Source organism: Prinia subflava, chromosome 3 (assembly GCF_021018805.1).
Source record: "Prinia subflava isolate CZ2003 ecotype Zambia chromosome 3, Cam_Psub_1.2, whole genome shotgun sequence".
NCBI classification, from domain to species: Eukaryota; Metazoa; Chordata; class Aves; order Passeriformes; family Cisticolidae; genus Prinia; species Prinia subflava.
Window position 1 is genome coordinate 107344305 of NC_086249.1, and position 27410 is coordinate 107371714.

General features: G+C 58.5%; 2 protein-coding genes across 5 annotated transcripts in view; both read left to right on the forward strand.

Annotated features, from left to right (window-relative positions):
• The window catches only part of NUP98 (nucleoporin 98 and 96 precursor), a 37677-nt gene extending 15802 nt beyond the window's left edge, over positions 1–21875 (forward strand). For all 4 annotated transcript variants that reach the window (XM_063393340.1, XM_063393338.1, XM_063393341.1 and 1 more), the window contains 21 exons: positions 502–635; positions 1457–1644; positions 2470–2586; positions 3581–3885; positions 4606–4719; positions 5422–5560; positions 5770–5947; positions 7100–7264; positions 10043–10216; positions 11257–11407; positions 12285–12705; positions 13501–13730; positions 14451–14720; positions 15700–15857; positions 16523–16666; positions 17880–18022; positions 18520–18741; positions 19433–19674; positions 20232–20386; positions 20724–20835; positions 21384–21875. In XM_063393340.1, coding sequence (XP_063249410.1) covers positions 502–635; positions 1457–1644; positions 2470–2586; positions 3581–3885; positions 4606–4719; positions 5422–5560; positions 5770–5947; positions 7100–7264; positions 10043–10216; positions 11257–11407; positions 12285–12705; positions 13501–13730; positions 14451–14720; positions 15700–15857; positions 16523–16666; positions 17880–18022; positions 18520–18741; positions 19433–19674; positions 20232–20386; positions 20724–20835; positions 21384–21595 — 3974 coding nt within the window. In that variant the 3' untranslated portion in view covers positions 21596–21875. The remainder of the gene's footprint in view (positions 1–501; positions 636–1456; positions 1645–2469; positions 2587–3580; positions 3886–4605; positions 4720–5421; positions 5561–5769; positions 5948–7099; positions 7265–10042; positions 10217–11256; positions 11408–12284; positions 12706–13500; positions 13731–14450; positions 14721–15699; positions 15858–16522; positions 16667–17879; positions 18023–18519; positions 18742–19432; positions 19675–20231; positions 20387–20723; positions 20836–21383) is intronic.
• Positions 21876–23122: 1247 nt separating this feature from the next.
• CHRNA10 (cholinergic receptor nicotinic alpha 10 subunit) lies at positions 23123–25682 on the forward strand. The gene is made up of 5 exons (XM_063393595.1): positions 23123–23217; positions 23454–23599; positions 23879–24033; positions 24278–24810; positions 24935–25682. The coding sequence occupies exons 1-5, from the start codon at positions 23157–23159 to the stop codon at positions 25417–25419; spliced, it is 1380 nt and encodes a 459-aa protein (XP_063249665.1). The 5' UTR covers positions 23123–23156; the 3' UTR covers positions 25420–25682.
• Positions 25683–27410: the final 1728 nt, after the last annotated feature.

Here is a 27410-nt window from a genome sequence, read left to right on the forward strand (position 1 = left end):
CCCCTCCTGCAGACCCTGACAGTAAGCTGTTGCTCTCAGAGTGGTTTTGTTTTCTTTGGGAATGCCCACATTCACACTGGTTTTGTTGGAATTAGAATTAAACTGCTTTTGGTGCCTTGAATGTTTTATGAGCTGAAGTCTCAGAGCATTTTAACAGGACTTAAAGTGAAATGCTTTAAGACAGAGAGACAATATTTAAAATCCGTTGTAGAGGGGACTCTAGATCTGTATGGTTGTGATAGCAGTAATGTCAGAATTCTGCATGAAGTATTTTCCCTGCACACCTTTCCAGAAGCCAGCTGCATTAGTTGAATATTCTGGCAGGCCAGGCTCTTTCCACTGCTCTGTAGCTCTGTGTGCCCTCAGCCTTTCACCCATGAGAGCTCAGTGGATATGGTTGCACACTGATGGAGGAAGGAGGTGCTCTGAGAGCTGCTGTGTCTCTGCCTGCCCTGGTTCTGGTCCCAGATCTCTCAAACTGAAGTGCTGCTCCTTTTGTAGCTCTGACAGACCCCAATGCCTCTGCGGCCCAGCAAGCTGTGCTCCAGCAGCACCTCAACAGCCTGGCCTACTCACCCTTCGGGGACTCGCCGCTCTTCAGAAACCCCATGTCAGACCCCAAGAAGAAGGAGGAGGTAAGCACTGACCTCAGGGTGGGTGGCAGCTGAAATGACTCTGCTCTGTGTGCAACCCTTCAATGCACAGTGAGCACCCTGTGCTCTCCCAGGGCTGCAGTGGCTTTTTACCCTCCAGGACACAAAGTGCTTGGTTTTATTGCAGTGGAAAGTTCCCTGCCCATGATCTTTAAGGGACTTTCCAACCCAAACCACTCCATGATTTCCTGCTTTTGCCTGCATCACAGCCTTGGCTATGGAGTTCCTGTGCCCACTGCTGCTGATTGGGAATGGATTGTTGTTAATGACTGGAATAATTACAGTGCTTTGCTTAGGACACCTCTGAGAGTCTCTGAGAAACATTTACCTGTTGCTTTGTTCAAAGAGTGATAGAACAAACACTTCCCGAGTTTTAGAGGTGTTAGGAGAGGTTCTAAGTGGCTGCTGCCCCCGTGCACATTCCAGGGGCTGGGGCTGGGTCCTGCCTGACAGCTGGGATCCTGGAATGCACATGGATCCAGGCTGGGGCTGGAGCTGAGTCCTGCCTGACAACTGGGATCCTGGAATGCACATGGATCCAGGCTGGGGCTGGAGCTGAGTCTTGCCTGGCAGCTGGAGCCCAGGGATGCACATGGATCCAGGCTGGGGCTGGGGCTGAGTCCTGCCTGGCAGCTGGGATCCTGGAATGCACATGGATCCCAGGGCTGGGGCTGTGCATGGAGCCCTCTAACCTGGGTGCATTTACTGCTTCCCCTTGTCACCCCGTTTGCCTTTCAGGGCCCCGGGCTGGAGCACCCTGAGGCTCTGCCCCGGGGTTTCAGGTGTCCGTGTTTGTGTTGCAGAGGCTGAAGCCCACCAACCCGGCGGCGCAGAAGGCGCTCACCACGCCCACGCACTACAAGCTGACGCCCCGGCCTGCCACCAGGGTGCGCCCCAAGGCGCTGCAGTCGGCCGGCTCGGCCAAGTCCCAGCTCTTCGACGGGCTGGACGATGACGAGCCCTCCCTGTCCAACGGAGCCTTCATGCCAAAGTGAGCTGCCTTTTGTGTCTGTGTGAATCTTCTGTAAATCCCTGTGTGTTACTCTAAATCTCAGGATTTCGTGCCCTGGTCAGATTGGAACAACAATAACAAGTTGTCAGTAAGACTTCACTAGAACTGTTTTCTGTAGAGGAGGTAAAATGGTTCAGCTTGAACTCTTGAAGCCAAACAAGCTGTAAAATGAGGTCAGCCCATGATGGGAGCAAAGCTCCTATGAAGTCATTCAGGAATTCTTACAAGGAAAGCTTGCACAGGGTAATATTTCCTGCTCCTGACTGGGTGTGTCATCAAGTTTGCTCATGCCCTTACTATGGGGACACATTTCTGGTGGTTTTAGCCCTGGTTCTATTTCAGATCCACAGATGTTTCTGTGAAAAATAAATTGTGGGTCTGCCCGAGTGAAGCTTTGGGTTCAGTTTTAGTTACATCAGTGGCAGTCCAATGGAAAGGGGGTTTTGAAAGGTTTGGAGTTGAGTGGAAACAAAAAGCTAAAAGAATAAAGTGACCATGCAGTAAAATGAACCTGCGCCTGTGGGCCAGACCTTCTGTGCTTCTAGAAAAGCTGATTTGGTGTGGTTTGCTGAACTTGGGCTTTGAGCCTTTCACTAGCTCGTGCTTTTTACACCTCTGTATAAACCAGAGCCTTGAATGGAATTCCAAAAAATTTTAGGGCCTCTTATGAGAGACTTGATCCATCCTGGGTGTGGGAGCAGGTCTTTGAGCTGGTTCCTGGTCCCTGGAGCATCTGAATGAAGTATGAGATATATACTTAGGCAGTGGATAGATGCTAATTTCCCTTCCTTGGTGTGTTTTTAGGAAGAGCATCAAGAAGCTGGTTCTGAAGAACCTGAGCAGCAGTAACCTGTTCTCTCCCGTGAGCCGGGAGAACGAGGACCTGGCGTCGCCGTCGGAGTACCCCGAGAACGGGGACAGGTGAGCGCGTCCCCTGCGGGCGCTGTGCTCAGGAGGGCACACTGCTGCTGCCTGGCCCTGAATCCCTGTGCACAGCAGACACTTCTGTTCAGCATGCCACTTCCCTGTTCACTGCGAGCAGCTCACCTCCTGGGAGATGCATTTCCTCCTGCCCTAACCGTGTGTTCTTCCTGTGTGGGCACTGCCAGGTCACCCCACCCAAAATCCGGGTCAGAGGGCAGGGACTTCTATTCGGGATGAGTCTCTCTTCCTTCTCTGTAGCAAGAAACCTGGACATTCCTTGGGGGAATGAGAGTCAGCTAAACCTGACTCTGAGGGAAGAACCTCTCCTGATCAGTCCTCAGTGATGTGGGAATTGCAAGGGAGCTCCACTGATCCTCATGTCTCATATTTCTGTTTGCTATATATGTATTTTGTACAGATTACAATGAGGAACCTCTAAGGCTGCATCTTCCCCCCAAAAGCCAGAATTCCACTCTCCTCTAAAGAAACTGTGGCCATATTTCAGTTGAACTCTGATTTTTGCCTTGGTTTTCTTCTAATCAGAGTCTGGAAAAATACTCCTGCCCAGCTCACCATGTTTATTTTATTGAAACCTACTAAACCAAGAGTTGCTGTGGGAGTGAGGTCGCTGTGCCCCTGTGGGCAGAGGGTTTGGAGCTGTGGGGTTGCTGTTACACCCCTTCTTGAGGCTCCTCTCCAGCCTGAGGTCTGCACAGGGAATGTGCCTTAGGCCCCAGCATCGTGCCAGTCCCACCACTGTGCTTGTGGGAGCTTCAGTGGCAGAGGGGAGGGGAATAATCACTGGCACTGCAGTTTGTGTGGTCCTGTTTGCTCTTTGTGTGGAAGGAGCAGGATGTTAATCATGGAATCACAGTCTTCTGAGTGTGAGGGACCCCCAGGGGTCATCCAAGCCCAGCCCCTGGCCCTGCACAGGAACGTTGGTGTAAGTCCCGTGGAAGCAAATCATTCACATTATCCCTCCTCTGCCCAGGTTCTTCCTGTCGGTGCCTCCCGAGGAGAACCACAGGCAGGACGGGGAGCGGGAGGACGAGGAGGAGCCCCACGAGGTGACCAGGTTTTACACCAACCCCATCGCCAAGCCCATTCCACAGACCCTGGAGGGCAGCGGGCACAAGCCCCCCGCGGGCGTGGACGACACCATCGTGGCGCTGAACATGCGCGCGGCGCTGCGCAACGGCCTGGAGGGCAGCAGCGAGGACGCCTCCTTCCAGGAGGACTCCCTGCAGGAGGAGTGGGACAAGGAGGCCGAGCCCGGGCAGCAGCGGCACCCTGCAGGTGAGCCTGCACCGTTCTCTGCTCCGTGACAGCCTCAGCTGTTGCTTTCTGCCCTCCTCCTCCTTCCACCAGAGTACAGGTCTTGCTTTTCTTACCTAGCGCAGAAATTTTATCTGCTGGGTCAGTCAGCATTTAATTTTATCATGTGTGTTGGAGTTTTTTAAACTTGAGAAGGTAAAGGGAAAAGATCTGTTAATCCTTAAGGTATTACTTAAGTGGCATGTAAGGAAACTGGCAGGTGATATGTGCAAGAGAAATGTCGCTTAAGACATTTTGTAGATGAAAAATGCTTTTGGGAAATAGGAAGATGATTAGACAAATTAATAGATGAAGACGGATTGGAGCATGTTAAGTGTAGAAGCTGCAGTTTGGTCTTTGGTGCCTGAGGCCCCAGGCTACTAAAGTTGGGACAGTGTTTCCTTCAAGTGTTGATGCTTTTGCAATTTTTCTCTTCCCTGCACACCTTCTGCCTTCCCTGCGTGCACACCTGCTCCTCTCTGGTGGGTGCCTGGGCTGGCAGAACCTGCCAGAGCAGTTGGTGTAAATGTGCTCTGGAGGCTGTGGAATGGAGGAGTTCTGGTGTCTGTTGGCTTTGGGTGCCCCGGTTCTCAGTTCCTCCGAGGCTCCCAGCTGTTCAGGCTGGGAGAAGAAGTGGGATGACAGTCTGGGAATGCCGGTACGTTGCTGCCAGCCCTGTTCTCAGGGAATATTGTGTTGCAGGGATTGTTCTGACTCGAGCTGGCTACTACACCATCCCGTCCCTGGAGGAGCTGGCCCGGCTGACCAACGACAGGAAGGAATGTATCGTGACAGACTTCACCATCGGCCGCAGGGGTGAGACCCCCGGCCCTGCTGGGCCTTCACCCTGATCCGGGGACCTTGGAGCTACAGACCCTGAGTTCCACACCCTCAGACTGACTGTCACCAGTGCCCTTGCCTTGGGAGCAGTTTGCATTGAAGTTTGTCAGATTTCAGGATACAGTCAATCCCAGTATCACAGACTGGTTTGGCTTGGGAGGGGTATTAAAGCTCATCTCATTCCATGGGCAGAAACACCTTCCGCCATCCCAGGCTGCTCCAAACCCTGTCCAGCCCGGCACTGGACATTGCCAGGGATCCAGGGGCAGCCACAGCTGCTCTGGGGCCTCCCCACCCTCACAGGGAGGAATTCCACCCTAATATCCTGTCTGACCCTGCCCTCTGGCACTGGAAGCCATTCCCTGGCTCCTGTCCCTCCAGCCCTTGTCCCCAGTCCCTCTGCAGCTCTCCTGGAGCCCCTTCAGGCCCTGCCAGGGGCTCTGAGCTCTCCCTGGAGCTTCTCCTCTCCAGGTGAGCACCCCCAGCTCTCCCAGCCTTTACTGGTGTCAAAGTTGATGATGTTCCTCCAGAGTTTCCTCGGGGGGAAGGAGGTGTCACTTTGCTTGGGACACTGGACAGGGCTGGGTGGGGACAGGAGGAGCACAGCAGAACTTGGGCTCTCTGGTACATCACTTTTCACAGGCAATTTAGTTGTGACTTTTTGTGGTTTTTTGCCAGGTTATGGATCAATTTACTTTGAAGGAGAAGTAAATCTAACCAACTTAAACCTGGATGAGATTGTACATATCCGGAGAAAAGAAGTTATTGTTTACCCTGATGACGAGAAAAAGCCTCCCATCGGGGAAGGGTTAAATAGGTAAGTGTCAGATAAGATTGACGTTTAAAATCCTGGCAGTCTGCAGGCTGCAACCAGGAGACAGATCCAAATGCTGCATTCAGTTCACAGCATTAAGGAGTTGGGTGCAGGTTTCTGAAGCACAAGTTGGGTTTATTAAAGCCCCTGGGAGTTCCCGTGGCCGGGGCCGTGCCCCTGGCCGTGTCTCTGAGGCGGTGTGTGCCCCGCAGGCGGGCAGAGGTCACCCTGGACGGCGTGTGGCCCACGGACAAGACGTCGCGGTGCCTGATCAAGAGCCCCGAGCGCCTGGCCGAGGTGAACTACGAGGGCCGGCTGGAGGCCGTGTCGCGCCGGCAGGGCGCCCGCTTCAAGGAGTACCGCCCCGAGACCGGCTCCTGGGTCTTCAAGGTGAGCCCCCTGCCCTGCTGCGGCCTCTGGGCATTGCTGACTGCAGCTGCTGTCTGAAGGACTGTCCTCACCAGAGCAGCTTCTCCTTCCTGGAGTGTGCAGGGTTGGCATGCATGGGGCTTGGCCCTGGACTAATGGAAGGTGCCCCTGCCCTTGGAATGAATGAGCTTTAGGGTCCAAACCAGTCTGCAGTTCTGTGATGAAACTGTGACCCCAGACTTGCCTAGAGCAGCTGGTTTTGGTCTGTAGAAATGTCAGAGTCCAGGACATCCCTCTGGCTACCCTGGAGGGTTTGGAGCCTGGACAGGGGGTCTGGGATCTGTACAAGGGGCTCAGCCAGCCTCACACAGAGCCCAGGAGGACACTGCCTCTGATCCCTGGCCATGGGAGTGAATGCCCACAGTGTGTGAAGAATCACAAGCCAAGAGAATTCAAAATAAGCAGTAGTTAGTTTATCACAGAGTGTAAATGTAGAATCTAGGATTTTTAGTATATGGGTTTGAAGAGGCAAGATGGAGGAATTGGGAAGTGGTCCTGTCCTCCTTGTTCTTGTTTTCATCCCCCATTTTCTGCTGAGTTGGATCACAAGGATTGGTCTTGTGATGAGACCAATGAGTAGAAATGACATGTTAACATAGGTAGTGAGTATTGGTAAGATTCTGTAAATAAAAAGTGCATTGTGGAAGGTGGTTGGGTCAGAGAAATGATACAAAGGGTCCAGGACCTTCTGACCCGCCCCAGTCCTGCCGCGTGTCCTGGTCTGCTGGGGACGCCCTGTAGAGCTGAGAAAGAACTGAGATAATGTACCCTGCCAGGGAGGCCTGGCAGAGCTGAGAAAGAACTGAGAGATAATGAAAGAATAAACAACCTTGGAAACATGGACTGGCAGACTCAGCTTGTCTGCTCTGGCTCCGGCGTGAGACCTTTTGGGCAAGAGAGGCTCAAAAACCTGATTACCTCAGGGAACAGCAACCCCAAGGAGAATCTCAGGGAACAGCAACCCTGAGATAGAGAGGCTGAACTTGTTGCAGGTGTCCCAAGAGTCTGGTGTTAAGATATCTGTATAGGGCACAGTTACACCTGCCCAGTGTTTGAGCCTTCCAGAAATGTCATTTCCAAGCTGTGACATGTTTGTCTTTCTCCTTAACACAGGTAGCACACTTTTCCAAGTATGGCTTGCAAGATTCAGATGAGGAAGAGGAAGATCATCCTTCAAAAGTGGACACCAAGAAGTTAAAGACCACTCCTGTGCCACCCCCAGGGCACCTGCTGCCCCAGCAGATGGCCCTGAACGGCAAACCAGCGCCCCCGGCTCAGGTAGAAGGAGAACAGTGACTAAAGAGGGTTGATGACGTGGAATTTGGAGAATAGCTGGTGCCTGGGAAGGGGGTGGTTGGAGTAACGTGCAATCTGGAGAGTGAAGCCTTGCAGAAACTCTGCTCAACTCTGCCTGAGTGGCTGCGTGTTGTTTTCCTTTGAGACACCTGACATTTCAGCCTGTGGATGGGGCGGGGAGGCTTTCAACCCTTGTTTCTTGTTTGAATTCTAGTCTGAGTTTGGCAGATTTGCACCTCTTCTGGAAGAACCCTTGTTTTTGTGACTATTAAATGCACGCCCGTAATGCCACCGCCGTGTGCTGCCTGCCTGGACAGTGATGCTGTGCACTCAGTTGCCTTTACCACCATTAGTGTGCAAGACTGTCTGCTTTCTATTCTAAGAATGTGCTCTATTTTTATTAAAACAATACTTTTTGTAAGGCTGGCTATATGCTGGCTTTGTCAACATATTTGTGTTGGATGTGACTGCTTTAAACCTTTGCAAAACATCCTCAGTGCTGGGCCCATCTTACACAGGCGTGTTTGATCCACAGGCAGTGTTTGATCCAAATCTCTGGGAATACCAGGAGGGCAAAGAGGCCAGTGGGCCCTGGGCTGTCCCAGCCATGTGTGGGCACAGCTCCAGGGCAGGGATTGTCCCCTGTGCTGAGCACTGTGACACCTCAAGGGCTGTGTCCAATTCTGGGAAAGAGCCCTGCAGGGGCTGGAGCGTGTCCAGGGGCTGGAGCCCCCAGGAGAGGCTGAGGGAGTTGGGAAAGGGGCTCAGCCTGGAGAAGAGGAGGCTCAGGGGGGACCCTGTGGCTCTGCACAGCTCCCTGACAGGAGGGCGGAGCAGGAAATGGCCTCAAGTTGTGCCAGGGGAGATTAAGGTTGGGTATTGGGAAAATTTCATCCTGGAAAGGGCTGTCCAGCCCTGGCACAGGTTGCCCAAGGCAGTGGTGCAGTCCCTCCCTGGAGGGATTGCACAGCCCTGTGGATGTGGCACTTGGGGTGCAGTCCCCAGCGGTGGCCCTGGCAGTGCTGGGGGACAGTTGGCCTTGGTGGGCTCAGAGGCTTTTCCAACCTCAGTAGTTCTGTGTTTGTAACACATAACTTTCCCCTGGTGCCCATTGTGAGTCTCTGCTGCCCCTCGGTGTGGCAGGAGAGCAGAGCTCCCCAGGCAGTGAGAGGGGCCCCCAGAAGCACCGACTGCTCCCTGGGCACACCCTGCTGCTGGGACAGGCTGGGCGCTGCCAGCTCGGCTGGATTCTGTAGTGTAGGCCAGCTCCAGCTCTCCCTGCTCCTCAGCTAATTAACACCCACTCATTCGTGCCTCTGCTGGAGGAGATCCTTAATTACTTGCATTTGGAGCTGCACACGTGGCTGCCCAACAGCATCACTTCAGCTCCCCTCCCTCCTTCATGTTCAGTCTGGGGGGACCGGAGCTGAGGTTTTAAACACTCAGGAATACTGGAAATATCTCTGGTATTTTGAAACATTCTTGCATAATCCACTGTACTTAGCAAAACCCCCTCCGGGTTCATTAACCTCTCTGACTTGCATAACATTAACTTAGGTTTTAATTTCTGAAATCAGCAAAAAACATCAGTTAGTTTCCCAAAACTCTCATAGTATTGTTTAAAACTTCCTAAACTCTCGGTGTCAAACACATCTGGTAATACTATTATTTGGGCTGTAAGAAGCATTTAGTATCTAGACTTGGATTTTGTTTTGTCTTCCCTAAGTTAAATATTAATGAATTTATTAATGTTGCAAGGGAGCCTGCTGCATTAAGGCCCAATGAAGGGAGCAGTGAAACTTGTGTGTTTGTAACCATATTTTGACTTGTAAATCTGTTCCACATGCGGGGCCAGGCTCAGATTCTGTGTCTGCCACTCAGTTCTGTCCTTACAGACCCCCAGGTGACTTCACCTCAGCTGAGCACCTTCTCCTCATCCTGGCTGGATCTGCAGAGCTAAGCACAGCCTTGTGAATGTGCTCCTTAATTCCTGAGCAGGATTCCCAGGACCCTCCCTGCCTGGGTTTCCTCGCTCCTGTTTTTGCATCACTTCAGTGGCCTGCACTGTGGTTTTTCTGGGAAGCTGGAAGCGTGAGGCTTTCACAGGACACAGCTGAGCCATGGGATAGTTAAACTGGAATCAAACCAGTGCAGGGGAGCTCAGGTCCCACAGAGCGAGCTGGGCCAGAGCACAGCCCGTGTGAGCAGTTAGCCATGGAAGGGACCTCAGAGCCCACCCAGTGCCACCCCTGCCACGGCAGGGACACCTCCCACTGTCCCAGGCTGCTCCAGCCCCAGTGTCCAGCCTGGCCTTGGGCACTGCCAGGGATGCAGGGGCAGCCACAGCTGCTCTGGGCACCCTGTGCCAGGGCTGCCCACCCTCACAGTAACTGTGAAATGCAGCTCTTTGTGGATGTAGGCCTGTGACTGGAGTTTGTGCCACAGGGAATGGGTTTGGGAGGGGAGGGAGGCAGGGCACATGGAGCTCTCCCTGCCTGGGCACATGAGAACTGGCAAGCTGAAGAGCGCTTTCCTAAACTGAATGGCAGAACTGGGAACACTCCAGGAGGGCACCGCTGCTCCGGGACTGCTCCTTCCCTGGCATGGACACCCTGCAGGTTCTGTGTGTCCATCCCTGCCCTTGGGTGGAACCTTGGCAGAGCCAGGAGTGCTCGGCAGCGCCCGTGGGTGCTGGTGGGAGCTGCGGCTGTCCTGGCCCAGCTGTGCTCTCTGGGGGTGACCTGGCCTCTGTATCCACAGCCCCTGGAGCTGGAGCAGCTGGGCAGGGTGGTGGAGCTGGACAGTGACATGGCAGACATCACCCAGGAGCCAGCCCACGAGCCCCTGGCAGAGGAGCTGGCCGAGGAGCAGGAGGCAGTGCCAGCGTCCACGCACATCGCGTCCACCCAGGGCATCAACCCCTACGTGCTGCAGGTCAGTGTCCTGCCCGTCCCCTCGCCAGGAGGGGCCCTGGGAAATGAGTGGAGCACTTCTCAAGGATGCATTTGCCTCCCCAAGGGTGTTTACACACCGGCTTGTAACGATCAGTGCATCCCGTGGAGGGGTATTGAGCTCACACGCCACATCTCTGTTCTGGGAAAGCCTCGCACGTGGAAAGCTCAGTGCTGACATGAAGCACCTGACAGCCAGAGTTCAGCCTTCAGAGCTCTGCTTTGTGGGCACTGGGATGAGCTGAACTGGTACCACAGCAGCTGCACTGGGCCCCTTCTGCCTTGGGAGGGAAAAATGTTTTGGGGTGACTGGTCTTGATTTGGGGCTTGGTGTTGATGCTTTTATTTCACAGTACCACTGAAGATTTGGATTGGGAAAAACCATAGAGCTCATCCAATCCCACCCCTGCCATGGCAGGGACACCTCCCACTGTCCCAGGCTGCTCCAGCCTGGCCTTGGGCACTGCCAGGGATGCAGGGGCAGCCACAGCTGCTCTGGGCACCCTGTGCCAGGGCCTGCCCACCCTGCCAGGGAACAATTCCTGATTCCCAAGATCCCATCCAGCCCTGCCCTCTGGCACTGGGAAGCGATTCCCTGGCTCCTGTTCCTTCAGCCCTTTGTAATTTTTATGGAAGAACAGAACCTTGAACACTTTTGGACTTCTACCTGTAACAGGAATAGACCGGAAGTTATTCCTTAAGCTGACAAACAGCAGACAGAGCTAAGATCTAATAGATCGGAATTATTGTGGGATGTCACCCCCACAAGTCCTGTGCTCTGATTGTACAAGTGGTTTTTACAGTTTTTTACATCTATTGAACAAGTAGTTGTAGAACCTCATCCGTCAGGCGAGAAGCCTGAGCTGTGCCTCCACTGTTCCTTGGAATGTTTGCAGCATGGCTGTGTTGTTTGGTCATGTGCTGCTTGTAGGAGTTTTTTGGGGTGGGCAGAGCTGTTTCCATGAGCTTAGTGAGCTGTGGGAGGCATTGCTGATGTTCTGGCTTGGCTTCCCACATCCTCAGATCATGAAAGCTTCCTTGCTTGCTGATGATGATGACCTGGATTTGATCCTGGATTATCCTGGGAAGCCAGTTATCAAGATGGACACTTCCCAAGAGATCTGCTCCCCGAGGCTTCCCATTTCAAAATCACAAGGACAGAAAAGACACTCAGGTATGGTGGAGATACCACAGACTGTGTGAACAAAGGTGAATTTTAACATGAGCAGGCAAAATCCTGGGGTCTGCAGCAATTCCTCCTGCCACTCCTTCCTCCTCTGTTCATTCCCTGCTTCAGCATGAGCCCTGCCCTGAGGGCTGTGAGTGCTCCAGTGCCTGGAGCTCCTCCTCACCTCCTCCTCTGATGCTTGCACTGCTCTTTTCACTCCTTTCTTTTTGGTTTTATTTTTTTCCTGCTTGAGTGGGTTTTCCCCCCTTTTTAGATCTCCCAGAGGCACCAACTTTGCAGCTTGGTTTGGAGGTGGCCTGTGGTCAGTCTGCTGTGGGCACCAGACCTGCACAGGGCAGCCCCTGCCCAAACCTGGCCCCTTACACGCAGTGCACCCACTACGCGGTGCTTTCCACTCAATAGGATATTGAGGAATATTGAGGAATGCCTCAGGGAGCAGCCAGGAGGGCGCTCCCTGATTGAGGAAACCCACCAATGCAGATCTGTCAATCAATTCAAAGCCCACGAAGTTGACAGGGACAGACCTGAGGTGTGTGTGGGGCCAGCCTGAGCCCTGCTGCTCCGTGTGACACCCCACTTCTGTTCTCATGTCCTGATTCCAGCCTTAACTTAGGGGCTCCTTTGGGAATGGCCCGCTTTGGGTGGGGTTCCTGGGAGCACCCCGTGTGTTCCTGTGGGCAGTGCTGGGGTTCAGTGGGACTCAGCGCTGCTCACAGTCACACTTGGCTCCGTGTTCCCTCACACCATCCAAACGTTTGCTGCTGCTGTTCTGAGAATTCCTGAAATCCCTTTCAAGGCCAGAGATGTCCCCTGAAGCACAGGTGCCGTTCCACTGACACGTCCTTCTGCTTCTCCCCGTCAGCTGCCGGGCTGCTGCAGTCCAAGTTTGCCAGCGCCCTTTTCCAGGCGCCGGGCGCCGCCGTGGCAGACGCCAGGGCCCCGAGGACGCTGGGCAGCCCCCCCAGTGCCGCGCTGTGGCCGGCGCCGTCCCCGCTGGCCCCGGCCTTCACCGTGCCCGCCGCCGTGCCCGAGGTGCAGGTAAAGACGGTCGGGGCGCGCCGGCAGCGCGGGCTGGTCCCTCTGGAGAGGTCCATCACCTACGGCAAGGGCAAGCTCCTGATGGACATGGGACTCTTCATGGGCCGCTCGTTCCGCGTTGGCTGGGGACCCAACTGGACGCTGGTCAATTGTGGGGATCAGCTGAGCGGCTCGAGTGACGTGGAGGATGCTCCCTTTGAGCCCGTGGAATACGGCTTCCTGCCAACGCCCGTTGCCCCCAAATCGTGAGTAGTGCTTTCCTTCAGGGTGGGTGTGACACGCTCACTCTTCATGGCTGACAGGATCCTGGCAGCAGGTCGCTGTTCTTCTGACATGCAGGAGTGGTGTTAGCCATGGAGAGCTCCTTCATGGCCCTTCTCCACAAAAATATCCCTGTCAAATCCTGGAATAGCATAGTAAGAGGATTTTGGTGGATTTTTTTACCAAACAAATAGCACTTTCTCCCAACACAAGGCTAAAGAGAAAGTTCAGAGTTGTCCAGAAGGTTGCCAATCTCTTGGTTCTCTCTGAGGACATCTGCTCTACCTGAGGGAGTTCTTGTTCAGCTTCTGAGTTCCCAGACACCTTCACACCGCCTGTGCATCCAGCAGCACATGGGCCTTTAGGGTCTGCATACCTGAACTAGACTGGAATATAACCCAGTCCCACCATTTAAGTGCTCTGGGAAGCCTGTCTGGATGTTCTCCAGCATGTGTGAAGTGCTGGGGTGAAGGTGTGCACGCTGCCTCTGCAGAGCTCAGTGAGTCACGGTTCATTCGCCAAATCACAGAAGGGTTGGGTTTGGAGTCTTAAAGACCATCTTGTTCCAGCCCACTGCTGTGGCCAGGGATACTTCACTGCCCCAGGTTGTTCAGGGTCTCAAAGCTAGGCTCCAAATCCCAGACTCTGCCCAGGATCTTCATGCCTTGGGTCATGTTTTGCTGTCTGTTAATTAGGACAAGCTGCAGGATGAGCTGCTCCACTTGCATGGAGAACCTGCAGAATGTTTGCTACCTGGTCTGTCTCCTCTTTTCCTCCAGACTCACAGAATCCCCTTTCAAAGTTCACGTGGAAAAATTGAGCTTGGAACAATGGAAGATGGACAGAGACAAGGAGCTGTATCTCACCCCTCTGGAGATCAAGCTGAAGCACAGCACTGTCCACATGGATGAGGCCTGTCCTCTCCTGGCCCCCAACCCTGGAGTTTCTGCTATCCATGACTATGCTGACTGGGCCAGGAAAGCATCTGAGGATCCCACTATGGCAGAGAGTGAGTGTGGAATGACCCTTTTCACAGAGTGGTTTAGGCTGGGAAAGCCCTCCCAGCCCAGGCAGTGCCAGCTGTGCCCCAAGCCCACCTTGTCCCCAGCCCAGAGCACTCAGGGCCACCTCCAGCCCTTCCTGGGACACCTCCAGGGATGGGCACTCCAAAGCTCCCTGGGCAGTCCCTGCCAAACACGGGGGGGGACAGTGAGCCCTGCGGGGCTGGGCTGTGGGGGACAGTGAGCCCTGCAGGGCTGGGGGGTCACAGTGAGCCCTGCAGGGCTGGGCTGGGGGTCACCGTGAGCCCTGCAGGGCTGGGCTGGGGGGGTCACAGTGAGCCCTGCAGGGCTGGGCTGGGGGTCACAGTGAGCCCTGCGGGGCTGGGGGGTCACAGTGAGCCCTGCAGGGCTGGGCTGTGGGGGACAGTGAGCCCTGCAGGGCTGGGCTGGGGGTCACAGTGAGCCCTGCAGGGCTGGGCTGGGGGTCACAGTGAGCCCTGCAGGGCTGGGCTGGGGGTCACAGTGAGCCCTGCAGGGCTGGGCTGGGGGGTCACAGTGAGCCCTGCAGGGCTGGGCTGGGAGGGGCAGTGAGCCCTGCAGGGCTGGGGGGGGACAGTGAGCCCTGCAGGGCTGGGCTGGGGGTCACAGTGAGCCCTGCAGGGTTATCCTCACGTGAGCCCGTCTGAGTTGTGTGCTTCCACTCCTGATGCTGGGTGTGTGTCCCACAGCGGTTGTGAAGCACTGGTGCCTGGCGTGGACGTTGTGTGAGGCCATCTGGGGCACGCTGAAGGAGCTGGAGGCCAGCCTGGAGGAGCCCAGCGAGTACGTGCTGGCGCTGGAGCGGCGCAGGGCCTTCTCGCGCTGGCTGTCGGAGACGGCGGCCGCGCGCATCGACGACGAGGTGTCGCTGTCCCGGCACGGCGGCCACGTCGAGGCCGTCTTCAGCTGCCTCACGGGCAAGAGGATCGGCGAGGCCTGCAGGCTGGCACAGCAGGCAGGTGAGACCCCGGGGAATGGGCACGGCCCCGAGGCTGCCACAGCTCCAGGAGCCTTTGGACAGCGCTGCCAGGGTGGGACTGTTGGGGGTCTGGGCAGGGACAGTGTGGGACTGGATGGTCCCTGTGGGTCCCTTCCAGCTCAGGATATTCTGTGATTCTGTAAGGTTCCTAAATCACAGCTTTTGTGTAGAGGAGAAGGGATATAGTAAGAGGATTTGGGATTTTGTTTTTTACCAAACAAACAGCACTTTGACCCAGCACGAGGTTAAAAAGAAATTTCAAAGTTGTTGTCCAGAAAGCTGCCAATCTCTTGGTTTTCTCTGAGGACATCTGTCCTACCTGAGGAGAGTAAAAAAAGAGTTTCAGCTTAGAGAGCTCACAGTCACTGGCTGTTCTGCATGTGGAATGTTCTTTGTCAGTGACCACAAAATCATGGAATGGGCTGGGTTGGAAGGGACTTTAGAGCCCAGACTTGGGTAGGGACTCCTTCCATTATCCCAGGTTGCTCCAAGCCCCAATGTCCAACCTGAAGATTGGGTAGGGGCTGCTGCTGGACTCCCTGGTCCCCTTCACTCTGGCTCTGCCAGCTACCCCTAGTTAGGCAGTGCTGCTGGAGTACATTTGGAACTGGGAGTTTTCATAGTCACTCCTTTGAATTTTTAATGAATGATCTTTTTAATTGAACTTCAGACATTTTATATTTGGGTTAAAAACTGTGTATTTTCAGAGCCTTTTGGCAGGTTTTATCCCTGTCTGTGATACCAGGTGTTTATGGAGTAGTTTATTTCATAAGAAATACTGGAGTTGTGGCCTCCCCGTTCCTGGAAGTGTTCCATCCCCCAGCGGATGGGGCTTGGAGCAACTGACCTGGTGGCAGGGGCTGGGAGGGGCTGGGTTTTAGGATCCCTCCCCAGGCAGAGCCTGGCGTGGCTGCAGGCTGTGCCCGAGGGCGGGGTGTGCAGGCTGAGTGTCCCCGCAGGTGACCACCGGCTGGCGCTGCTGCTGTCGCAGCTGGCGGGGAGCCAGCCCGTGCGGGAGCTGCTGACGCTGCAGCTGGTGGACTGGCACCGCCTGCACAGCGACCGCTTCATCCCCGAGGAGCGCCTGCGCCTCTTCGCGCTGCTCGCCGGCAAGCCGGTAAGGGCACCCGGGCTCCCCGTGTCACCTCCTCCTGCTGCAGGGCCGGGACACGCAGTCCGTGTGTCCCGACTCAGCGTTCACTGACTCTGACCTGTGCCACAGCCCCACAGCTGGGAGTTCAGCCAGCAGGGTGGGAAATGCCTCTAACTCTGTATGTACAAGGGCTTTAAAGCACAAACTGTCCAATTGTGAGATGTCACCTAAATCACTTCTACTTTTAACCCAATAACCAACCACCCCTGGCCCGCAATGTGGATTTTTTCACCCGATTACAATGCGCCACCCAAACCCATGAAGAAGGTGAAAGAGGAACTTAGCCTGTACCCTAAATCTTCCATCTTGCCTTATATATATTGCTATATACTAAATCCTTAAACTCTTAAGTTTTGCACCCTGTGATCTCACACACTTCTATCCAAACTGCACCCCCACAATCCCAGTGCTGTCACTCAATTTTGGAGCCTTCTCCACGGTCTCAGATCAGATGTAATGTTCTCTTGGGGGTCAATGCCTGTCAGCATAGAAAGCCTCAAATTCTCAGTGCCCAGGGTTCCCACTCCCACCCACCCCTCAGAGCCGTCCCACACAGCACAGGGAGGGGCTGCTCTGGCAGTGCTGCCGCTGCCCGCCGGGCCCTGTGCTGAGCGTGGTGTGTGGCACAGGTGTGGCAGCTCTCCGAGAGGATCACTGTCAACGTGTGCTCGCTGCTGGACTGGAAGCGCTGCGTGGCCGTGCACCTCTGGTACCTGCTGCCCCCCACGGCCTCCATCTCCAGGGCTCTGGCCATGTACGAGTCGGCCTTTCAGGTGGGTCACTCCCTCCTGCCCAGAGGAGCCTTCAGGGGCTCCTGTGAGCGGCCAGGAATTGCTGAATGTGGGATTGAGTACAGGACACAGGGAATGGCTTCCCACTGCCAGAGGGCAGGGCTGGGTGGGATATTGGGCAGGAATTGTTTCCCTGGGAGGGTGGGCAGGCCCTGGCACAGGGTGCCCCAAAGCTGTGGCTGCCCCATGCCTGGAAGCATCCCAAGCCAGGTTGGACACTGGGGCTTGCAGTGACCTGGGATAGTAGAAGGTGTCCCTATGGTAAGGGTTGAAACTGGATGCGCTTTTAAGGTCCTTTCCAACCCAAACCATTCTGTGTTTCTATAGAATCATAAATTCTGTGGGGAAAACCCATTTATGGAGTGTTTCCAGGTTTTGTCCAGCTGTTTGAGAGCTGGACAAAATTAAGAAGAGGGACAGTGGCCAACAGCAGGAAAGGCCTTTTCAGGCTGTTTTCATTTTCATTTCATGGGGTCGCTAATCCTCAGCTGACTTGTCCAGCAGCCCGTGGTGCCCCACACCCTGTGTGTGCCCCCCAGACACTGTCCCACACGCTGTGGCTCCATGCATTATGCAGAGCCCTGTGTGTTACTGCAGAGCTCTCAGCTCTGTGTGCAGCAGGACAAAGGCTTCTGCTGAAAAACATGTTTAATCATTTAACTAAAGCCAGCTCAGCCCCATCCTCAAGGCAGCCTAAGCACAGCAGCGAATCTGGAAATTTGTCACTGATGTTTGCTTCAATATTTAGTGTGCATAGTGTTGAGCACTTTTAAATGCCCAGCTGTATCAGAAGTTCTTAGTTAATTGTTCTGACTGACTCTGTGTTCAGTGCTGCTCGTGGCTGCCCAGACCAGCTTAGCTACAGAGAAGGCTCCCTGGGATGCACCTGCCTCATTCCATCAAGGCCTACATGGTTTTCCAGCTATGAAATCCTTTAGGAATACAGGGTGTGTATGAGAGCTGGCTGTACCTCCAGGCAGGGGTTTTTAAGAGCTGAGTGTGAGACATGAAGCTGCCCAAGCATTTTGGGTTCAGGTTTTTCATGTTGGTCTATCGTTCTGGGGAGGTTCCAACTGCAGGTGCAGTTGGTTGCACCTTCTTTGGAGCAGAAAGATTCTCCTGAGCTGCTGAGCTGTGGAATTCGGTTTTGTTCAGAGCATTATCTTTAAACTTACTGTTAAAACTATCTCCCTAGAACACCTCAGAGTTCGAAAAATACGCCTGTTGTCCTCTGCCTCCTTACCTGGAAGATTCTGGGTGTGTCATTGAAGAAGATGACAATGGAGGAAGGCCCCTGAGAGATGTCTGCTTCCATTTGTTGAAGCTTTACAGTGACAGGTAAGTGGGCAAAGAGTTCAGTAAGTATTTAGAAAAGTCATGATCAGACAGTGACTTCCTGAGGTGACCAACCAGGGGTATGAAATCAGCCTGAGCTGCTTAGAGCAGTCCAGAGTCAGCCCCACATGTACTCCTGACAGAAGGTGCTGTCAAACACCTGGGGATGGTAGAGATGGGGAACCTCAAGCTTTGGGGCACATTTGTGGGGCTTTGGGTGCTTTCTGTGTCTGAAGAGTCCGGGAAGGCTTCTCTGTAGCTGCCTTTTTGGATGCAGTGAGAAATCTGCAGGGGAGCACGTACAGAGGAAAGGGGGGTGACAGTCTGGGTGGGTAAAATTCTCAAAAGAGTTTTAGCAGTAAATACCGTTATTTTCTTCTTCAAAAAGAAAACCGAACCACCCCACTGAACCCCCTGTGGAGGTGGGATGAAGGGAGGGGATTTGGTTTGATTTTGTGGGCACAGTCAGCCCTTTCAGTTACCAGAGCTTCCCTCTCCAGGTCCTATGACCTTGACCAGCTGCTGGATCCCCGGAGTGTCACGTCTGACCCGCTGGATTTCCGCCTCAGCTGGCACCTGTGGGAGGTGCTGCGGGCCCTGAACTACTGCCACCTGTCCCAGCAGAGCTGGGGCGTGCTCAACACCAGCTACGCTGCCCAGCTGGAGAGCGAGGGGCTGTGGGAATGGGCCGTGTTCGTCATGCTGCACGAGCCTGACACGCCGTGAGTGACCCTGAGGGCCTGTCCTGGGGCTGGACAGGCAGGGAATGACCCTGAGGGACTGTCCTGGGGCTGGACACACAGAGAGTGACCCTGAGGGGCTGTCCTAGGGCTGGACACATCATGAGTGACCCTGTGGGACTGTCCTGGGGCTGGACACACCATGAGTGACCCTGTGGGACTGCCCTGGGGCTGGACACACAGAGAGTGACCCTGAGGGGCTGCTCTGGGGCTGGACAGGCAGGGAGTGACCCTGTGGGACTGTCCTGGGGCTGGACACACCATGAGTGACCCTGTGGGACTGCCCTGGGGCTGGACACACCATGAGTGACCCTGTGGGGCTGCCCTGGGGCTGGACACACCATGAGTGACCCTGTGGGACTGCTCTGGGGCTGGACACACCATGAGTGACCCTGTGGGACTGTCCTGGGGCTGGACACACAGAGAGTGACCCTGTGGGACTGCTCTGGGCTTTGAAATAACACGGGGTCAGTTACAAGGAGCTGTGGTGGTAGTGGCTTCTCCCACATGGAGCTGTGCACATTGAGGTCTTTGTGCCCTTTGGGAAGATCCCAAAATCCCGGGCTGGTTTGGGGTGGGAGGAGCCCTGGTGCCGGTCTCGTTCCGTGCCCTGCTCCGTGCAGAGGTGTCCCTGTGGTGAGGAGGTGCAGTGACAGGTCCCGTGTGTCCCCAGGCGGCGCGAGAAGGCCGTGCGGGAGCTGCTGGGCCGGCACTGCGCCCTGGCCGAGACGCCCGAGTCGTGGGCCAAGGAGGCCTTCCTGACACAGCGCCTCTGCGTGCCCCCGCGCTGGATCCACGAGGCCAAGGCCGTCCGCGCCCGCATGGAGGGCGACAAGCACAAGGAGGCCCTGTTCCTCTTCAAGGCTGGCCACTGGAACCAGTGCCACAAGCTGGTTGTCAGGCACTTGGCCTCAGGTGGGTCTCGCTGCTCCTCGTGCATCCTGTCCTTTGAGCAGTACACAGGGCAGTCAGAGTGGGATCCCAGGGCTGGAGCCCCTCTGGAGCCAGGCTGGGAGAGTTGGGAGTGTTCACTTGGAGGGGAGAAGGCTCCAGGGAGAGCTCAGAGCCCCTGCCAGGGCCTAAAGGGGCTCTGGGAGAGCTGCAGAGGGACTTGGGGCAAGTGGAGAGGGCTGGCACTGAATGATATTGAAGGTCCCTCCCAACCCAAACCCATGGGACTTGATGATTCCAAGCCCTGGGGTGGCTAGTGCAGGGATCAGGCTGGGCTTGGAGCAGCAGAGTTAGCACAGAGGGCCTGGCAGTTCCAAACCAGCTCTCCCTGGATACCTGGCATGGTGCCTTTCCTGGGCAGGCAGGGAAGCAGGGCAGTGCTTTCCCTGCTGCACAGCCCCACCTTCCCGGAGCACAGGGGCCTCTGGGAACACAGGCAGCAGTGGCCTTCTGTTCCCTGATCTGTGGTGTCCCTGCTGTGGGGTCGGGATGGCCTCTGTTCTAACTCCTGTTGTCTCCAGATGCAATTATCAACGAGAACTACAAGTACTTGAAAGGATTCCTGGAAGACCTGGCGCCTCCGGAGCGCAGCGCGCTCATCCAGGACTGGGAGCTGGCGGGGCTGGTCTACCTCGACTACATCCGTGTGAATGAGATGCTGGACAGGATTCAGCAGGTAGGGCAGCTGCCCTCCCCGAGCCTGACTGGTGAGGGGAGCTGGTGCTTCTCCTTGGCAGGCACTTCAAACAGAGCATGGGGCATCCCTGAAACAGGGCTTTGTCATCTGCTGTCACACGAGGGGTGGGCTGTGCCCTGCAGGTGTGCTCTGTGGGGGTGTGACAGTGACAAGGGAAAGCGATGGGACAAACCCAGCAGTGTCTGTCCATCCCCCCAGATTCCTGTCCGGGCTTCCCTTGCCCTGCTCTGGTGTTAGTTCAGGCAGGTCTGGGTGTAGTGTCACCGGGTGGGTGGGTTTGGCTCTGCCTGTGGAGCTGACTGCTGTTTGCCTCCAGCTGGATGTTTCCACCTACGAGCTGGAGCGGTTACACACCAAAGTGACGTCCCTGTGCAACAGGATAGAGCAGCTGCAGTGCCACAACGCCAAGGACCGCCTGGCACAGTCAGGTATGTGACAGCCCGGCCTGGCTGGCCCCTGGGCTGCCCCTTATCCCAAACTCACAGAATCATTTAGGCTGGAAAAGACCCTTCAGACTGAGTCCAGCCATTCCCCAGCACTGTCAAGGCCACCACTGACCCCTGTCCCCAAGTGTCATGTCCGCACAGCTGTGAAATCCCTCCAGGGGTGGGGATTCCAACACCTCCCTGGGCAGCTGTGCCAGGGTTCCACAACCCCATCTGGGAAGGAATTTTCTCAATGCCCAAGCTGAGCCTCCCCTGGCCCAGCCTGAGGCCGTTCCCTCTCCTCCTGTCCCTGTTCCGTGGGAGCAGAGCTGGACCCCCACCCTGAGCCTCCTCAACCCTTTGGGGTCCCCAGTATCCAAGGTCTAAACCTCCCCTGGCCCAGCCTGAGGCTGTTTCCCTGTGGGGCTGTGCTGAGGGAGGGAACGGGGCGAGGACAGCGCGGTCCCTCGGCTCTGTCCCACCCCTCCGTGGCGGTTCTGCCGCGCGGCGCTCGGGAGCGGCACAGGCACAGCGCCGTCCCTCTCTTGCAGACATGGCCAAGCGCGTGGCCAACGTGCTGCGGGCGGTGCTGAGCCTGCAGCAGGGCACCGAGGCGGGCCCCGAGCCCGCGGAGCCGCGCGTGCCACTGCGCCTGCTGGCCCCGCACATCGGCCGCCTGCCCATGCCCGAGGACTACGCGCTGGAGGAGCTGCGCGGCCTCACCCAGGCCTACCTGCGCGAGCTGGCCCTGGCCGCGCACTGACCCGCGCTGAGCTGGGCCTGGGCCAGGCCTGAGCCACCGCTGAGCCGGGCCTGAGCCTGGCCTGAGCCAGGACTAGCTCCGGGACCAGCAGCCGAGGCAGGGCTGCTCCTTGGGACGTGGCTCCGCTCGCTCCCCGCGCTCCTGCCCCGGCGCCGCCCCGCGCGCACAGAAGGTCTTCATGCATGAGGAGTATCGAAAGGTTTTTATCTAAAAAATATAAATAAATGCTCTAGATTATTTTCCTGTCTTTTTGAAAACAATAAATAAAATGTTTATAGTACTCCCCTGGGTTCCTTTGGTTTTTAAGGCAGGGTTTGGGTTTGTGGGTCTGTGTGTCCTTTGCTGTGTCAGCCCAGGGAGGTTGGGCTGCGTGGGTGGGGGGAAAGGACAGCCCAGGAGTGTCCGGTACAATCCCACCTGGCCTTCAGTGGGGATCAGGGGAGGCTCCTTCAGAATCTTGGGAGAAAAAGTCTCTTGTCTCCAGGATGGATTGTGGGGAATCCAGATAAAACAGATGTATGGCCTTTTGGTACTTAGAGTGATTCCAGGAGAGCTGCAGAGGGACTGGGGACAAGGGCTGCAGGGACAGGGCACAGGGAATGGCTCCCAGTGCCAGAGGGCAGGGCTGGATGGGCTCTTGGGAATCAGGAATTGTTCCCTGGCAGGGTGGGCACAGGCCCTGGCACAGGGTGCCCAGAGCAGCTGTGGCTGCCCCTGCATCCCTGGCAGTGCCCAAGGCCAGGTTGGACACTGGGGCTGGAGCAGCCTGGGACAGTGGGAGGTGTCCCTGTCCCGGCCGATGGCATGTTCAGGTGACACTGGCTGTGCAGGGGCCGGGTCACTGCGGCTTCGCCTCCTTCCATTACTGTAATTGGGCCTGAGCGGCCCCGGCGGCTCCGGCCCGGGCGGGACGGGCTGGGATGAATAATTCACCGCCTGGAAACAAAACCTCCGGCCTCAAAACCGCTCGGCATCTGCCGCCGGGGCTCGGCGTGGGAAAGGTGCCAGGAGGCGCCGGGGGAGAGGAGCCTGCGGATTCCCCGGGGCTGGAGCTGGGGGATGCTCCGGCACCCCCGCGCTGGGCGCCGCTGCCCCTCGCTGCTCTGGCTCGTGCCCCTCAGCCTCCCGGGATGTTCTTCCCACTGGGAATGATCCGCCTCTCCCCTTCCCTGCTCTCCCCTAAGCCCGGAGAGCGGGATGTCCCTCGCTGCGCACGGGGGTCACTCCACTGCGGGGCTGCACCGGCCGCCCTCGGCTCCTGCCCCGCCACGCTGTCCCCGTGCCCGCCACGGTGTCCCCGTGTCCCCCGCGCTGTCCCCGGGGTCGGGGCAGGGCCGGGCACCGACAGGCTCGGCGGGGCCGCCACCAGCGCCTCCCAAACCCACCCAACAAGGGGCTCGGCTGCACCCGGAGCCCATCCTGGCCCCTGCCCCCTCCCAGCCGGGGCCCGCGGGGGTCACCCACCGTAACCCCTCGCCGTGGGTGCCGAGGGCCGTGCCCCCCCGCCCTGTCCCCGCCCTGACGTCACCCGGCCCCCCCGTGTCCCCGGACCTGCGGCGGGATGGAGCCCGGAGCTCGCCTGTGCCTCGCCCTCTGCCTCGCCGGCGTCCTCCCGGCCCCGGGTGAGCAGGGGGGCTCCAGGGGCGCGGACGCCCCTCCGGTCCCGGAGCAGCATCCCCCACACACAGGGAATCCCGGGGAGGGGGCTCGGGCTGGCGGGGAGGAGGGACGGGGGTCCCGCCGTGCTCCCTGTCCCTGCCGGCTGCTGGAGGGACCCCGCGGCCGCGGCCCGGGGATCCCTCGGGCGGGGTCCGGCTGCGCCCCAGCCCCTCCAAGGCCCCGCTCCGGGTCTCCCCAGGCTGCCGGGGGGCGCAGGGCAGGTTAGCCTACAAACTGCTCCACGACCTCTTCGCCAACTACTCCAGCGCCCTGCGCCCCGTGGAGGACACGGACCGGGCGCTCAACGTCACCCTCCGGGTCACCTTGTCCCAGATCATCGACATGGTGAGCGCCGGGCACGGCCCGGCACCCTGCTCCGCTCCCGCAGCGGCTCCCGCTCCACCCCGCGCTGCCCTTGACACCAGCCCGGAACCCGCCAAACCAGCCCAGCCCCCTCGAGTCAGCCCAGACCGCTTTGCAGACAGCCCCGCTGCCCCCTAAAAGCAGCACGACCCCCTCGAATCCAGCTCAGCTCCGCGGGGCACTGGGAGAGGCCGCCGGGCTGGGGCCGAGGGGAGCGGGGGTGACACCGGGATCCCCACACCGGCCCTCTCCCCTCGGCAGGACGAGAGGAACCAGGTGCTCACCTCCTACCTGTGGGTCCGCCAGACCTGGCTGGACGCCCACCTCACCTGGGACAAGGACGAGTACGGCGGCATCGACAGCATCCGCATCCCCAGCAGCTACGTCTGGCGGCCCGACATCACCCTCTACAACAAGTGCGTTGTGCTCGGCCCCCAGCTGCTCCCGGAGCCGAGGGGCCGGCCGGGGCTGGGGGGCTGCTGCCAGCCTTGGGGTGCGAGAGGGAGGGTCCTGGAGCGGGGGGTGCAGGGGGATGGGGGGCGGGGGTGCTGGCAGGAGCCCGGTGTGCCTGGGACTGACCCCCGCCGCCGAGGGGACAGCCAGGGGCTGCGAGTGTCGCGGGGAGGGGCTGTGGCCCCACGGCCGCCCCTCCCCGCCCAGCGCCGACGAGCACTTCGGCGGCTCCATGGAGACCAACGTGGTGCTGCGCTCCGACGGGCACATCATGTGGGACTCGCCCGCCATCACCAAGAGCTCCTGCAAGGTGGACGTGTCCTACTTCCCCTTCGACGGGCAGCGCTGCCGCCTCACCTTCGGCTCCTGGACCTACAACGGGAACCAGATCGACCTCCGCAACCAGCTGGACTCCGGGGACCTGACGGACTTCGTGGAGAACGTGGAGTGGGAGGTGCTGGGCATGCCGGCCACCAGGAACGTCATCACCTACGGCTGCTGCTCCGAGCCCTACCCCGACGTCACCTACACCCTGCTCCTGCGCCGCCGCGCCTCCTTCTACATCTTCAACCTGCTCCTGCCCTGCATCATGGTCTCCTTCCTGGCGCCCCTGGGCTTCTACCTGCCGGCCGACTCGGGGGAGAAGGTGTCGCTGGGGGTGACGGTGCTGCTGGCCCTCACCGTGTTCCAGCTGCTGGTGGCCGAGAGCATGCCCCCCTCGGAGAGCGTGCCGCTCATCGGTGAGCCCCGTGCCGGGGCCGGGCCGTGCCGGGGCCGGGCTCGGGACTGTGGCACGGGGGGAGCGGGGCCCCTGTGGGGCTCAGGACCCCCCGTGCCCCCCGCCAGCGCCCGCTGCCCCCGCAGGGAAGTACTACATCGCCACCATGACCATGATCACGGCGTCCACCGCGCTCACCATCTTCATCATGAACGTGCACCACTGCGGGCCGGGGGCGCGGCCCGTGCCCCCCTGGGCTCGCCGCCTCATCCTGCACCACATGGCGCGGCTCTGCTGCGTCTACGAGGTGGGCGAGAGCTGCAAGAGCCCCCAGCGGGCTCTGGGCGGGCGGGCAGGGGTGGGGGACGCCGGGGGACCGGGGGAAAGCCCCGGGGAAGGGCGGGTGGGCACGGAGGCGCGGGGCTGCCCCTGGGACCACTGCCTGTGCCACCACGACGCCCTGCTGAGCAACGTGGGCTACATCGCCGGCTGCTTCCGGCGCCACCGCGCCAACCAGCGCCGCACCGGCGAGTGGAAGAAGGTGGCCAAGGTGATGGACCGCTTCTTCATGTGGGTCTTCTTCCTCATGGTCTTCCTCATGAGCGTGCTGGTCCTGGGCAACGCTGCCTGACGGCTCTGCAGACCCAGCACGGCGACCCCCAGGGACGGCGTTGGCTGCGGTGCCCGGCGAGGGTGGCACAAACGGCCCCGGTCCCCCCGGAGCTGCAGGGCGGGAGCTGCACCATCGCTGGGGAGGAGGTGCCCGACAGGGAGACCCCCCAGCTGCGGGGCCGAGGGGTCCCAGCCCCCGTCCGGCTGCACCAGAGCGGGCACCCACGGCCCCCTGAGCATCCTGCACCCGAGAAACCCAGGAAACTGGAAATAAACCAGTTATTAACCACACCAGGAAAGTGTGTCCTTCTCCTGCTGCCCGCGACAAGGGAGCTGCCCGGGGTGAGGGCGGGCCAGGGAGGCATGAGGGGATCAGGCCCCTGATGGGGGCTCCCCGTGGGGAGGGGTGTGGGGCTTCCCACGGGAAAGAGGGCAGGGCCCAGCAGGAGCTCTGGAGCTGCTGCCCACCCTGGACAGGGCAGGCTGGTCCCGGGGTCGGGAAGGGAAGGGAAGGGAAGGGAAGGGAAGGGAAGGGAAGGGAAGGGAAGGGAAGGGAAGGGAAGGGAAGGGAAGGGAAGGGAAGGGAAGGGAAGGGAAGGGAAGGGAAGGGAAGGGAAGGGAAGGGAAGGGAAGGGAAGGGAAGGGAAGGGAAGGGAAGGGAAGGGAAGGGAAGGGAAGGGAAGGGAAGGGAAGGGAAGGGAAGGGAAGGGAAGGGAAGGGAAGGGAAGGGAAGGGAAGGGAAGGGAAGGGTGACAATAAACTCTCCAGGACTGGTGGGTGTTGTGATGGGGAGAGGCTGTCCTGGGCACAGTGACCACTAAAGGAGGGGTTTGGGATTCCAGGGAAGCAAGGAAGGAGGCAGCAGAAGTAGAGAGGAATGGCCTTTGGAAGGAGGGGCAGCAAAGCAGGAGGTGACAAGGATGTCCTCAAGTCCTGCAGGGGAAAATGACAAGGGTCAAAGCCCCACTAGAACTGAAGGTGCTTACTGATGTGAAAGACTTTGAAGCTTTTACAAATAATACCCTAGGGCTTGCTTTGGTTGGGATACTTGTTTTGTTTGTTTGCTTTTACATTGCTGAGAGGAAATTTCATTGAGACGAAGAATGAGGAGAACCTGAGGTACCAAGGGATCAGCTCTGGGAGAGCCAGGCGGTGCCTGAGGAGCCGCTCCCTTCCAGGCCCGGGGCTGGGCAGGGCCGGGGCGCTGCCGTGGCGGGCACAGCCGCGGCCGCTCGCACCGGAACGCTTCGCTCCCGCGGCTCCGCAGCGCCGGCGGCAGCGGGCTCAGCGCCGGCGGCAGCAGCACGGAGGGAGGCGGCGGCTGCACCAGGCTGCCAGGCAGCCCCCGAGCCGGGCACGGAGCTTGCCCAGGGCCCGGCCCGGCCCCGGGCCCCGTGCCCGGCCCGCGGGCAGCGCCTGCGGCGGCAGCACCGGGCCCCACCACGGGTCAGAGCTCGGGATGCTGAACGCCGGCCCCAGCGAGCTGCTGCTGCTGCTGCTGCCGCTGCCCTCCGAGCCCGCGGCCTCGGCGACCACCACGGCCCCGGGGATGAACCAGGCCATGGCCGTGCGGCTGCCGCCCTGCCCCGGCTCCGGGGAGCCGCCGCTGCCTCGGCCCGCGCCCTCCGCTGCCAACGCCGGGGCTGCGCCCGCCTCAGGCTGCTCCTCCCCGGCACAGCCCTGCGGGGACTCCCGGCCCCCCAGCAGCCCCGGCTCCGCGGGCACCCCCGCCCCGCAGCCCCTCCGCGTCCTCGGCCACTGCGCCAGCTGCGCCTCCAGCTCCTGGCGGTGCTCCTCGAAGAGCGCCCGGGAGTCCCGGCAGCTGCGGATGAACCTTGGGAAGCGGCTCCCGGAGCTCATGGAACCGCGTGGGGTGCTGCCCTGGGGCAGTTCCACGCCTGCTGAGCTCCGTGTCCTGTCCACGCCGCTCTGCCCCTGCTGCCGGCCTCTCGCTGGGCTCGGGTGCTTTGAGTTGTGGTGGATCCTCTGCAAGAGGCGCGGACGGGTGAG

Coding starts and splice junctions, on each gene's coding strand:
- CHRNA10 (XM_063393595.1), top strand. CDS start 23,157: ATGGAGCCCGGAGCTCGCCTGTGCCTCGCCCTCTGCCTCGCCGGCGTC. Junction 23,600..23,878: donor TGTCCCAGATCATCGACATG/GTGAGCGCCGGG, acceptor TCCCCTCGGCAG/GACGAGAGGAACCAGGTGCT. Junction 24,811..24,934: donor GGAGAGCGTGCCGCTCATCG/GTGAGCCCCGTG, acceptor CTGCCCCCGCAG/GGAAGTACTACATCGCCACC.